Genomic DNA, 13,043 nt, shown 5'->3' with positions numbered 1-13,043 from the left:
GTGGAGAAACCAAGCTGGAGGCATCTGGTTTGAGTTAAAGGAGTAAGGAGAGGGTGAGAGCAGCCCTGCACACACGAAGGGCTGGGGGCCACCCATAGTGCTGGGGGGGACCTGCTGGGTTTGGGAAGGGGTCTGGGACAAGTAGCTGCCCCCCCAGCTCCACTGGGGGGGATGCTGAGCATCTTCCAGGTACCAAAAGCATCTTACATCTGCTGATTAATTAATTAGCCCCCACTAATGAATCCTGCTGCTGGTTAGCACCAGGCAACCAGTGGGCACCATGTTTTGGGCGGGGGGGGGTGTTGTTTCACAAGGGGTAGGGAAGGAGGTGCCCAGGACCACCCCAAGATGGGACAACTGGCAAGGAAAGACCAGGGCCAGGCAGGGATTTGGGTTCCAACACCCCAGCACTGGGATTTAACCCAGAACTTGGGGAAAACCCCACTATGAACCAGGCAAGATCAGAGCCCTGACTTCAAGGGGGGGGTTGATGGGTGAGGAAGGGGGCAGGAATGGGGAGAAAAGGGGGTGTGAACCCCCAAGGAGCCAGAGAGCCATGGCCAGGCTTGCTGGGGAGGGTATTAAAAGCAGGCTCCATCTCCCAAACCATCCAGTTTCCCCAGCTCCAAGGTGGTTCCTGGTATTTTTTAACCATTTCCTCACTTTCTAACCCATTTCCACCCAGCACCAGGGACACCTGCCCCAGCTGGCCTCCAAAGGATGCTCTGGGGGGGGGGGGAGCTGCCTCCCCAAAACCCACTGACTTCACATGCTGGGGACACCAGCACATGTCTGGGGGGTATCCCTGGGGGGGGGTTGTTCCCCCCAGCCCTGCTGGGAAGCTTCCTGAGGGGGGTGTTTCCTTCTGTCCCTGCTTTCTGGGGTGGATGAGTGGGATTTCCTTCCTTTCCCACGGGCAGGATGGGCAGCAGCATCCCCATTCCACGTGGCTGGTCCCAGGGTGATGGGATGCTGGCAGCAGAGGGCACGGATGAGAGGTACAATCCCCTCCCTGACCCTCAGTGGGGTGAGAGGTGCTTTTTGGGGAGCAGCCAAGGAATGGTGGCTCTTCAGAGAGCATCAGGGATGGGAGCTGGACACCCTGGGTAGGATGGTGCCTGCTCCAGGTGGGACCTGCTGTGGGCAGGGGCCTCATCAGAGCCATGGGGACAGCAGGGAGGGCATCAGGGGTGCTCCTCTTGCAGCATCGTGGGTGCCTTGGGCCTCTCCCCAGCCCGAGGAGCAGGGTAAGAGCTCATCCTCCTCACTAAAGGCTGGGCCTCTGCCTGCATCTCTGGTGGGACATTAGGGGGTTGGAAACGATGATCTCTTGAGGTGCCTTCCAAGCCCTCCAAGGATTCCATGACATGGGGGATGCTGGGCAGGTCTCAGCTCTGACACGCTGGCTCCTGCTCTCCAAAGATGCTCCAAGCCAGTTAAGCACCCTCAACAGTTGAGCATCCCCACGAGTCCTGGTCTTCCAAGGACCATCCACACCCAGTGTTGAGGTTCCAGCATGACCATCTGTTGGACTTGATGCTCTTCAAGGTCTTTTCCAACCTTGTGATCCCATGACATACGGGATGCTGGGCAGGTCTCAGCTCTGATATGCTGGCTCCTGCTCTCCAAGATGCTCCATGGGAAGACCAAGCCCTCCACAGCTGAGCATCCCCACGAGTCCTGGTCTTCCAAGGACCATCCACACCCAACACTGAGGTTTCAGCATGACCATTGGTTGGACTTGATGCTTTTCAAGGTCTTTTCCAACCTTGTAACCCTGTGATTCCATGACATGGGGGATGCTGGGCAGGTCTCAGCTCTGACATGCTGGCTCCTGCTCTCCAAGATGCTCCAAGCCCTCCATGGTCAAGCATCCCCAACAGTTGAGCATCTCCATAAGTCCTGGTCTTCCAAGGACCCAATGGATTGATCCATCCAGTGTTGAGGTTTCAGCATGACCATTGGTTGGACTTGATGCTCTTCAAGGTCTTTTCCAGCCTCGTGATCCCATGATTCCATGACATAGGGGATGCTGGGAAGGTCTCAGCTCTGATATGCTCACTTCTGCTCTCCAAGATGCTCCATGGGAAGAACAAGCCCTCCACAGTTGAGCATCCCCACGAGTCCTGGTCTTCCAAGGACCATCTACATCCAGTGTTGAGGTTCCAGCATGACCATCAGTTGGACTTGATGCTCTTAAAGGTCTGTTCCAACCTTGTGATCCCATGACATAGGGGATGCTGGGCAGGTTTCAGCTCTGACATGCTGGCTCCTGCTCTCCAAGATGCTCCATGGGAAGACCAAACTCTCCACAGTTGAGCATCCCCACGAGTCCTGGTCTTCCAAGGACCATCCACACCCAGCACTGAGGTTCCAGCACGACCATTGGTTGGACTTGATGCTCTTCAAGGTCTTTTCCAACCTTGTAACCCTGTGATTCCATGACAAGGGGGATGCTGGGCAGGTCTCAGCTCTGACATGCTGGCTCCTGCTCTCCAAGATGCTCCAAGCCCTCCATGGTCAAGCATCCCCAACAGTTGAGCATCTCCATGAGTCCTGGTCTTCCAAGGACCATCCACATCCAGTGTCGAGGTTCCAGCATGACCATCAGTTGGACTTGATGGTCTTCAAGGTCTTTTCCAACCTCGTGACCCCATGATTCCATGACATAGGGGATGCTGGGCAGGTCTCAGCTCTGATATGCTCACTTCTGCTCTCCAAGATGCTCCATGGGAAGAACAAGCCCTCCACAGCTGAGCATCCCCACGAGTCCTGGTCTTCCAAGGACCATCCACACCCAGCACTGAGGTTTCAGCATGACCATTGGTTGGACTTGATGCTTTTCAAGGTCTGTTCCAACCTTGTGATCCCATGACATGGGGGATGCTGGGCAGGTCTCAGCTCTGATATGCTGGCTCCTGCTCTCCAAGATGCTCCATGGGAAGACCAAGCCCTCCACAGCTGAGCATCCCCATGAGTCCTGGTCTTCCAAGGACCATCCACACCCAGCACTGAGGTTCCAGCATGACCATTGGTTGGACTTGATGCTCTTAAAGGTGTTTTCCAACCTTGTAACCCTGTGATTCCATGACATGGGGGATGCTGGGCAGGTCTCAGCTCTGACATGCTGGCTCCTGCTCTCCAAGATGCTCCAAGCCCTCCATGGTCAAGCATCCCCAACAGTTGAGCATCTCCATGAGTCCTGGTCTTCCAAGGACCCAATGGATTGATACATCCAGTGTTGAGGTTTCAGCATGACCATTGGTTGGACTTGATGGTCTTCAAGGTCTTTTCCAACCTTGTGATCCCATGATTCCATGCTGGGCAGGTCTCAGCTCTGACACACTGGCTCCTGCTCTCCAAAGATGCTCCAAGCCAGTTAAGCATCCCCAACAGCTGAGCATCCACACGAGTCCTGGTCTTCCAAGGACCATCCACATCTAGTGTTGAGGTTCCAGCATGACCATCAGTTGGACTTGGTCCTCTTCAAGGTCTTTTCCAACCCTGTGATTCCATGACATGGGGGATGCTGGGCAGGTCTCAGCTCTGATATGCTGGCTCCTGTTCTCCAAGATGCTCCATGGGAAGACCAAGCCCTCCACAGTTGAGCATCCCCACGAGTCCTGGTCTTCCAAGGACCATCTACATCCAGTGTTGAGGTTCCAGCATGACCATCAGTTGTACTTGATGCTCTTCAAGGTCTTTTCCAACCCTGTGATTCCATGACATGGGGGATGCTGGGCAGGTCTCAGCTCTGACATGCTCACTTCTGCTCTCCAAGCTCTCCACAGTTAAGCATCCCCAACAGTTGAGCATCCCCACGAGTCCTGGTCTTCCAAGGACCATCCAGACCCAGCACTGAGGTTCCAGCATGATGCTGGGGACCATCAGGGTTGTCTCCACGTGGTTCCCACCCAGATGGGGTGTCCTGCTCCCAAACTGCCCTTCACCCTGCTGCAAGAACAGCCTGTGCCTGTGTTCTGGGGCTGTTTTCCTTGATGGGATCAGGCAGCTCCAGGCGTGGTTGGCTCAGGACCTTGGGAGTCAGTGACACCCAAAGCCAGAGGCTCAGCCTGGGGCTCAAGACACAGGGAGAGCAACCACAGGAGGGTTTCCTCTGTGCTTTGCCTTCCTCCTCCAAGCTCCCAGTCCACATCTGGGAGGTGAGGTGGCTTCACTGGGGGCTTCACTGACACCCAAAATCCCCCCAGCCACGGGGCTCCAGGAGATGGAGCTCTAATGACTGTGAGTCTCCTCCCCCCCACCTTCCCTTTCCAGCTCCCCCCTCAGCTGATGCCATGATGTTCTTGTTATTGCTGGAGCTGCTTTGGGGTGAGACAAGAGGGCCTGTCCCCAGCTCTTTGCACAATCCATGGCATCCCTCACTCAGCCTCTCCCGGGCCAACAACAACACTCAGACAATGGAATGCAAGAAACAAGCAGGACAGGCTTCAGCATTCCAGAGGAAAGAACTGCTCTGCCCCTTCCCCAGCCCAGGGAAAGGGCTCATCCTGCTCTTTGGGCAGGGTTCAGGCTGCCTTGGTGGTGCTGGCATCACCACAGCGTGAGTTAAGGGGTGAAATCCAGGGTATCCCCCCTCCTCTTCCCACCCCACAGCTGCCTGGGGCACAGAGAATCATCCCCATGGGATGGTGTGGGGGCAGCACCCAGCCTTTCCCAGCCTGGGAGAGCAGATTTGGGGCTGGAAAGAGGGTGGGGGGCTGTCTTACACCCCCTCCTTCCAGCCCTGGGATGCTGGGGTTGAAGGTGGGAAGGAGGTGGGTGGGATGCCAGGAGCTGGTCCTTGGTGGGGGCATTTCCCTATGGCACCCATCCAAGGCCCCATCCACCCATCCAAGCCCCCCCTCACCCAGCCAAGCCCCTTCCCCAGCCCAGGGAAAGGGCTAATCCTGCTCTTTGGGCAGGGTTCAGGCTGCCTTGGTGGTGCTGGCATCACCACAGCATGAGTTAAGGGGTGAAATCCAGGGTATCCCCCCCCCCCTTCCCACCCCACATCCCAATGGGATGGTGTGGGGGCAGCACCCAGCCTTTCCCAGCCTGGGAGAGCAGATTTGGGGCTGGAAAGAGGGTGGGGGGCTGTCTTACACCCCCTCCTTCCAGCCCTGGGATGCTGGGGTTGAAGGTGGGTGGGATGCCAGGAGCTGGTCCTTGGTGGGGGCATTTCTCTGTGACACCCCCCCACCTATCCAGACCCCCCCTACACCCACCCAAGCCCCACCTGGGGAGTGGTTTGGGTGCAGGGAGGTGGTGAGAAGGGGGTGGGGGTACATACTGTGACCACAGGGGCAACAAAGTGGTGGTGATGGGGACCATGTGGGATGTTGTCCCCAGGGCTGAGCTGGGGCTGGGAGCAGTTAGAGGGGTTTGTGAGCCTCTTCCCACCCCTGCACCCACCTAAAAACCACCAGAGAAGGGAGAGGCAGGAGGCAGGAGCCTCACCAGCACCTGTGGGCTGAGCTGCACCAGGATAAGGTGCTGCCCACGAGCTGCCTGCACCTCCATGGCTGGTGGAGCCAGGGCTTGTCCCTACCCCAGGGTGGGTTCTCCTCCCCCTGGGGAGGATCCAAGCCCCCCAGTGTGAGTCTCCCCACCCCCAGCACACGCTGCTCAGACCCTGCAGCCCCCCTAGCTGTGCTGCTCAGACTAAAGCTGCTCCAGACACACAGTGTGGCTCATGTCACCATCCCCTAGGAGCTGGAAGAGGGCTGTGGATGCAGTGGCATCACCTCCACACCCTGTTTTTTTTGCTGGATCCCATCTTTTCCTCCCCTGGATGGCAGGGAAAACCCTCCCAGCCACCTCTGCAGAGGCAGCAGCAGCTCTTCCTACACCCACAGCTCTCAGGTCCTGCCCAGGGGAGCATCACCCTGGGGTACCACAGAGGGATGACCCATCTTCAGCCCTTACCTGCAAGGATGAAGACCCCAACGAGGATGAGGAAGACGAGGAGGTAGAGCCCCACCACAGCATACTTCAGGGCTGCCAAGGAGCCCAGGCGACTGCAGCATCCTGCTGCCTTCATCCTCCCCCCAGCACCTGGGAGACAGAGCAGGGGGTCAGGGGCAGCACCAGGGCTCCATCTCCCTGCTCATCAGGGATGCTGGAGGCAGGGAAGGGCCTGATCTCCCCCTTGCTGGGCTTGTGGGTCTGGGTACCGTGGGCAGAGCTGGTATGGGGGGGGCAAAGGACCCCGTGGGGATCATGGGCAGGAGAACAATCAGCATCAAGCACCCTTGCTGAGCTCCCACCCTGCATCCCAGCTCCCACCATCCCTGCCCAGGGAGTGATGAGGGGGTGGAGGGAGGTAGAACAAGGGGTGGTGGATTAAACTCAAGGACTTGAGATGGTTTGAAGCCCCAGGGAGATGCAGAGTAGGCAGGAGGAAGAGATTGTTCATGCTGAGGGAATGCTGGAATCTCTCCAGAGAAGGAGACTCCACACCCCCTGGGCAGCCTGTCCCAGGGCTCCCTCACCCTCACTGGGAAGAAGTTCTTCCCCACATTGGGGGGAACTCCCTGGGCTCCAACTTGAGCCCATCACCCCTTGTCCTGTCCCCACAGACACTGAGCAGAGGCTGCCCATGGCCCCCTGGGTCCCACCCTTCAGCTCTTGATCCCCATTGACCAGATCCCCTTGCCCCCAGCCCCAAAGCTGCTGTGATGCCCCATCCCAACCCCTCAGCTCTCTGGGTGACCCCTGTGCTGCCAGGATGGGGTGCTGGGTACCCAACACAATGGGTCTGAGGACCAGCAACTTCATGCCACGTGTGTGCCAGCACCACCCTGGCTTGTCCCCTTGCCAGACCTGAGATGCCCCCAGGGAGACACCAACAAAAGGAGGAGGGAGACCCCAAAAGTCCCATCCCCTCATCACTGGGGTGCCTCCACCCCACCCCTTTGTGCCCTGAGGGGCAGCACAGCCCCCTTCCCCCCCACCCCCACCCCCCCCCACCCCAGAGCCCCCATGGAGCCAGAAGAGAGGGAGAAGCTGGAAAGCTCCATGAGCCCAAAGCCAAACCTCCTGGGGGCAGGAAGGGGGGGACACAGGACCCCCTGCTCACCCCTGGCCATGAGTGAACCCCTCTTCCAGCTGAGACCATCGCTGCTGGGGCTGGGTCCTCACCCCATCCCACCCCACCCCACCCTTTGGGGAGCAGCTCAGCTCCCTGTGGGACCCTTCAGGGGGCTGGAGATGGAGTATAATAGGTGGGGGGGGGCTGTCAGGGACCCTTCCCCAGCTGATTGTCCGTGTGTCTGTCCTTCCAGAGGACAGGGAGCTCCCCAAAAACAGCTTCCAGCCCCCACAGTGGTGGTGAAAGGGTGAAGTGCTGAGCTCAGGCTGGCTGACAGCCCCACCCATGGGCATCCCCAGGGGGATGTGGGGTGCACAGTGCCCCCCAGTTCAGGTGCAAAGAGGAGGTGCCACCCCTCAGGGACCCCTCCCCAGCCTGTGATCCATCCCCAGCACACAGTTCCCATCCTCTGGCAGCAGCCAGAGCCTGAGGGGAGGAGGAGGAGGAGGAGGAGGGGGGGTTGGGGGGGATGGGATGGGATGGGATGGGATGAGGAAAACCACAATGTTTTCCTGACATTAACACTTAGATCAGGTCCTGGGGGGGACACTCAGGGAGGAGCTGGCCCCCTGCCCTGAACCACCCCCCTCCTGAACCACCCCCTCCCCCCTGCTCTGCTCTGGGAGGGATGCAGCTGTGTGAGTGGGGTTACCACAACAGCTCTGAGCAGCTCCCAGCCCAGTAACCAAGGGGAAAAGCAAATATTTCCTCCCCCTGCCCATGCCCAGGGGAGCTGGAGCTGTGACCCACCCGATTATTGGGGGTACAGCCAGGGTTTGTCCCCCCCCAACAAGCCCCTGGGAAGGCTTGGGGGTGCTCCAAGGGGGTCAAGGAGAGCAGAGCCATGCTGGGAGTGGTGGTCTTCAGCTTGGAAGGCATCAAGTTTGCCCTCCCAGCTCTTCCAGCATCCCTTCCTCCAGGCTGCACCATCCCCCTGACCCCCTCCCCAGCATGGGGACAGCCCCCAGGGCAGGATCACCCCCTCTTTCTGCTGCCCTAAGGTGGGATGGGGGGCAGGGGGAGGGGGTGTCACCTGCTTCAGGGGAGTTTGGGGAATGGCATCGAGACTCAGCTGTCACCTGGGTGGGGGATGCACCCTCTGGACTCAAAGTTGTCCCCATCCTGGGGGCTGGAGGGCACGAGAAGACCCCCCCCAAGGACCCCCAGAGAGCCACATCTCATCTCCTCTTGCAACAAGCACTGTGCAGGCACCCAGGAGTTCAGCCAGGGCTGGGTGCCTCCCAGCCTGGTGTCCTCTGGAACCACCCAGAGCTCCCCCCTTACAGCCCAGGGAGGTCCCACCAGCCTAAAACCAGGTTCCCCATCGCCCCTGCCCCATGCCTGTGGTGCTGGGGATCCTGCTCAGAGCAAGACCAGTCCCTCCAGCATCCCCACAGCTCTCCACCCTGGGATCTCCCAGCCAGGGTTGGGGACAGAAACCATCCCTGGGGGTGTTTTCTTGGAGACCAAGGTGGGATCTGGTGAGATCTGGACAGCAAGAGAGGAGGAAAAGAGCTCAGCAAGGCCACAGTGTTGAGAGAGGCCAGTTGGGATGTGCAGGAGACACAGGGAGGTCCCACTGTGTCCTGCAGCTCAGTCCTGGTGTCCCCATCCCCCTGTGCTGCATCTCCAGACAAGAGCCCATGGAAAGCTCAGAAGAAGGGAAAAAAAAACCCTCAAAGCCCCCAAAGTCCATCTTCAGCATCCAAAGGGGCTTTCCTGGAGCACAGCACTGAAAGGAGACCCTGGGCACCCCCAGAGCTCCCTCAGCCCACCCAGGTGGGAGCAGGGGGACAGGGGAGGAGGCACAGAACCCTCCTTGTGATGGAATTCCCCTGGTGTTCCTCCCAGGGGGAGATGAGCCTCCTGCTCCACCCAGGACACACACACACACTCCTCACCCTGAGCAGGGCTGGCTCCTTCACTCTGCTTCCCTGGGAGCTGAGCACCCAGCTGAGACCAGGCGCCTTCACTCCTGCAGGACCAGGCTTGCTGAGCTGCTCCTGGAGCACACCAAGCTCCAGGAGCCCCCTGAGACGTTCCCCAGGTCCCAAATCCCACCCCCCCAGACACACACAGAGCCAGGGGTGGACTCACCATCCTCGCAGAGGTTCAGCTTGGAGAGGTTCCTCCCCTCAAAGGGCTCCTCGAGGGTGGAGCCGCTCTCCCTCTCGCTGAAGGTGTGAAGGTACATGGCTTTGCTCTCCATCCTGCTGCTGGTGGAGCAGAGCAGGGCTGTCAGGGGGTCCTGGGGGGGCTGGGGCACATCCTGATGTGGGGAGGGCTCGATCTGGGCTGATCCCATACCCTGCGTCACCACGAAGCGTGGGGTGGGCTGGGGGTGGGCATGGACCTGCTGCCAAGTGACCCCCCTGGGGCTCTTGCTGGGCATCTGGGTTTCTAAACCAGCCTGTGGCCCCAGGCTGGGCAGGGCAGTACCCCAAACAGGGGATGGACCCTCTCAGGGGGAAGCTGGAGGGCCACCAGCAGCTGGACAGGACCGTGGGGCCACCACCACCCCCCAGCAGCAGCTGGACTGGACTGGGGGGTCCCCACCACCCCCCAGCAGCTGGACAGGACCATGGGGCCACCACCACCCCCACCAGCAGCTGGACCAGGGGGTCCCCACCACCCCCCAGCAGCTGGACCAGGGGGTCCCCACCACCCCCCAGCAGCTGGGCTGGACCATGGGGTCCCCACCACCCCCACCAGCAGCTGGGCTGGACCGGAGGGTCCCCACCACCCCCCAGCAGCTGCTGGGCTGGACCGGAGGGTCCCCACCACCCCCACCAGCAGCTGGATAGGACCATGGGGCCACCACCACCCCCACCAGCAGCTGGACCAGGGGGTCCCCACCACCCCCAGCTGGACCGGGGGGTCCCCACCACCCCCCAGCTGGACCGGGGGGTCCCCACCACCCCCCAGCTGGACCGGGGGGTCCCCACCACCCCCCAGCAGCAGCTGCTGGGCCAGACCGGGTGATCCCCACCACCCCCACCAGCAGCAACTGGACCCGACCGGGGTGTCCCCACCACCCTCAGCAGCAGCTGGGCTGGACTGGGGGGTCCCCACCACCCCCCAGCAGCAGCTGGATAGGACCATGGGGTCCCCACCACCCCCACCAGCAGCTGGACCAGGGGGTCCCCACCACCCCCAGCTGGACTGGGGGGTCCCCACCACCCCCAGCAGCAGCTGGACCCGATCAGGGGGTCCCCACCACCCCCAGCAGCAGCTGCTAGGCTGGACTGGGGGGTCCCCACCACCCCCAGCAGCAGCTGGACCATGAAACACCCTCCACCCCCAAGGACCCCTCTCTTGCTGACCTGGAGGGGCTCCTAACACCCACCTGGCCACATGCCCAGTGCCTGCCCAGCCTCGGTGGCCTCCCCCAGGCACCCCCTGGATGCCCATCCCTCCCCAGGGCTGGGGAGATGGGGGGGTCAGTGTAACCAGCATCCCTCTTCCCCCCCTAAGGTTTGGGGGGGCCCTGCACCCACATCACCTCTAGGTACCCCGATGGGTCTGACCCTGCTGGGACCACCTCCCCGGGCTGCTCCCCAGGCCAGGTCCATGGTGGTGGCACTGGGGGGGCTGCTCCCCCTCTGGCTTCACTCAGATGGGGTGTGGGAGGGGGTTAAAAATCACCCCCTAAGTGGGGTCTGCTGAGAACTCCCAAACTCATCCCATGCACTCCTGTGACAGCCCCAGCCCCCTCTCACTAGCAGCACATGGGTGCTGTGCTCCACGGGGACCCCCAGCTTCTGCCAGCCCCCCTCCCAGTTAAAACCAGTCCCGTTGGGAGCAGACTGGGCAGGGACTCCCCCCCCATCTGGCATCCCACTCCCACGGGGGTACATCACCCATGTAACCCTTGGGGAGGGGGTCTCACAGCATCATGGAGCCAAACCCCACTCCCCCCCTCCTGTACCCCAGGGCTGGGGGCGCAGGGGCAGCCCCCGGGGAGTGGGGGGTCCCCACGCAGGGATGCTCGGGGAGGCACCAGCCCCTCCACACCCACCCCACGGGAGGGTGGGGGGTGTGTGTGTGGGGGGATGGGGTGTTTACTCCCATCCCACCCCCCTCTCCGGGGGCTCCGTGTCTCCCTTCTCCCCCCCCCCCGCCCCTCCCCAAAACTCACCTGGCAGGAGAACCCACGCGGGACCGAGTTTCCCGTGGCCCCGTCCCCGGCCGCCTCTCTCAGTCGCCGGGCTCTGCCATGGTGAGGGGGACAAGGGGACAGCACGGGGAACCCCCCACCTCACCACCAGCTCCCCACGGGCGCAGAGAGGCCGCCGCTCCCCTCCAGCCTCCCATGGGTGGGGGGGTGGGGTGGGTGATGCGCGGAGGCGGCTGCGGTGCTGAGCAGCTGTGAGCAGGGACCGCTCGGCCGGGAGGGTTTTGTAGGAGGGGAATTGGGGGGCGGGGGGGGGGGGCGGGGTCCCCACGCCTTCGGGGCCGCCCCCGCCGCCCATTCGCCGGCATCGGGCCGCCCCGGCAGTGGGGAGCTGGACTGGGGCGTGGGGAGCTGCGGTGGGAGCATCCCTGTGGGAGAGGGGATAGGGGTACCCGTGGGAGCCGGGAGAGGAGCATCCCTGTGGGAGCGGGGATGGGGTTACCCGTGGGAGCCGGGAGAGGGGGATCCCTGTGGGAGCCGGGATGGGGGGTACCCGTGGGAGCGGGGATGGGGGGTACCCGTGGCAGCCGGGAGAGGAGCATCCCTGTGGGAGTGGGGATGGGGGTACCCGTGGGAGCCGGGAGAGGAGCATCCCTGTGGGAGCTGGAACGGGGGGTACCCGTGGGAGCCGGGATGGGGGGTACCCATGGGAGCCGCAGCAGGAGCATCTCTGTGGGAGCGGGGATGGGGGGTACCTGTGGGAGTGGGGATGGGGGTATCCGTGGGAGCCGGGATGGAGGTACCCGTGGGAGCCAGGATGAGGGGTACCTGTGGGAGCGGGGAGAGGAGCATCCCTGTGGGAGTGGGGATGGCGGGTACCCGTGGGAGCCGCGGTGGGAGCATCCCTGTGGGAGCAGGGATAGGGGCACCTGTGGGAGCCTGGAAAGGGGGATCCCTGTGGGAGCCAGGACAGGAGCATCCCTGTGGGAGCCGGAACGGGGGGTACCCGTGGGAGTGGGGATGGAGGGTACCCGTGGGAGCCGGGATGGAGGGTACCCGTGGGAGTGGGGATGGAGGGTACCCGTGGGAGCCGGGACAGGAGCATCCCTGTGGGAGCGGGGACGGGGGGTACCCGTGGGAGCCGGGATGGGGGGTACTTGTGGGAGCCGGGAGAGGAGCATCCCTGTGGGAGCAGGGATGGGGGGTACCCATGGGAGCCAGGAAAGGGGGTACCCATGGGAAATGGGATGCAGGGATCCCTATGGGAGCCGGAACAGGGAGAAAAGGGGATCTCCATAGGAGCTGGGATGCGGGGATCCCTGTGGGAGCCGGGAAAAGGGGTACCCATAGGAGCTGGGATGCGGGGATCCCTGTGGGAGCTGGGAAAAGGGGTACCCATAGGAGCTGGGATGCGGGGATCCCTGGAGGGGGGGCTGGAGCTCTGGGATCCTTGGGGTCCCTCCCAACCCAGACCATTCTATGATTCTATGATGATTCAAGGAGCCCCTTGTGTGCTCTCCAGGGCTGGATACCCCCATGCCCAGGTTGAAAGGACAGGCTCAGCCCAGGTCTGCTCAGAGAAAGCTCTTTATTGGCTTGGAGAGGAGGCACTTGGGGCTGTACAGGTCTCAAGGGGGTCATGGTACCCCCAAGATGCTGGTTGCCAGGAGATTTCTCCTGACAGAGCTTGGTTAACCAAGACTGGAGTGAGCCCATGGAGCCAGCCCCTGCTGCCACAACAGAGGAGGGCAGAGCTGGGGGAAAGCACCTTGGGACCATGGGGGACACCTTGGGGTGTTCCCAAGAGCCGTGGCTGATGGCTGATTTGTCCTCCAC

The 13,043-nt window shown here is 61.8% G+C and overlaps 1 protein-coding gene across 1 annotated transcript in view; it reads right to left on the bottom strand.

The window, feature by feature from the left end:
• Positions 1–11,367, bottom strand: part of SCARA5 (scavenger receptor class A member 5) — a gene marked incomplete at its 3' end in the record, with an annotated part of 35,831 nt that extends 24,464 nt beyond the window's left edge. Inside the window, exons 1-3 of the mRNA XM_084280966.1 lie at positions 11,232–11,367; positions 9,191–9,309; positions 5,929–6,057 (exon numbers count right to left, since the gene is read on the bottom strand). Of these exons, the coding sequence (XP_084137092.1) occupies positions 5,929–6,057; positions 9,191–9,302 (241 nt within the window). The remainder of the gene's footprint in view (positions 1–5,928; positions 6,058–9,190; positions 9,310–11,231) is intronic.
• Positions 11,368–13,043: the final 1,676 nt, after the last annotated feature.

Source organism: Gallinula chloropus, assembly GCF_964237585.1.
Source record: "Gallinula chloropus genome assembly, contig: HAP1_SCAFFOLD_341, whole genome shotgun sequence".
Lineage (NCBI taxonomy): Eukaryota > Metazoa > Chordata > Aves > Gruiformes > Rallidae > Gallinula > Gallinula chloropus.
Note: the sequence above shows the minus strand (reverse complement) of the source record. Positions and strands in the feature narration are given on the sequence as shown.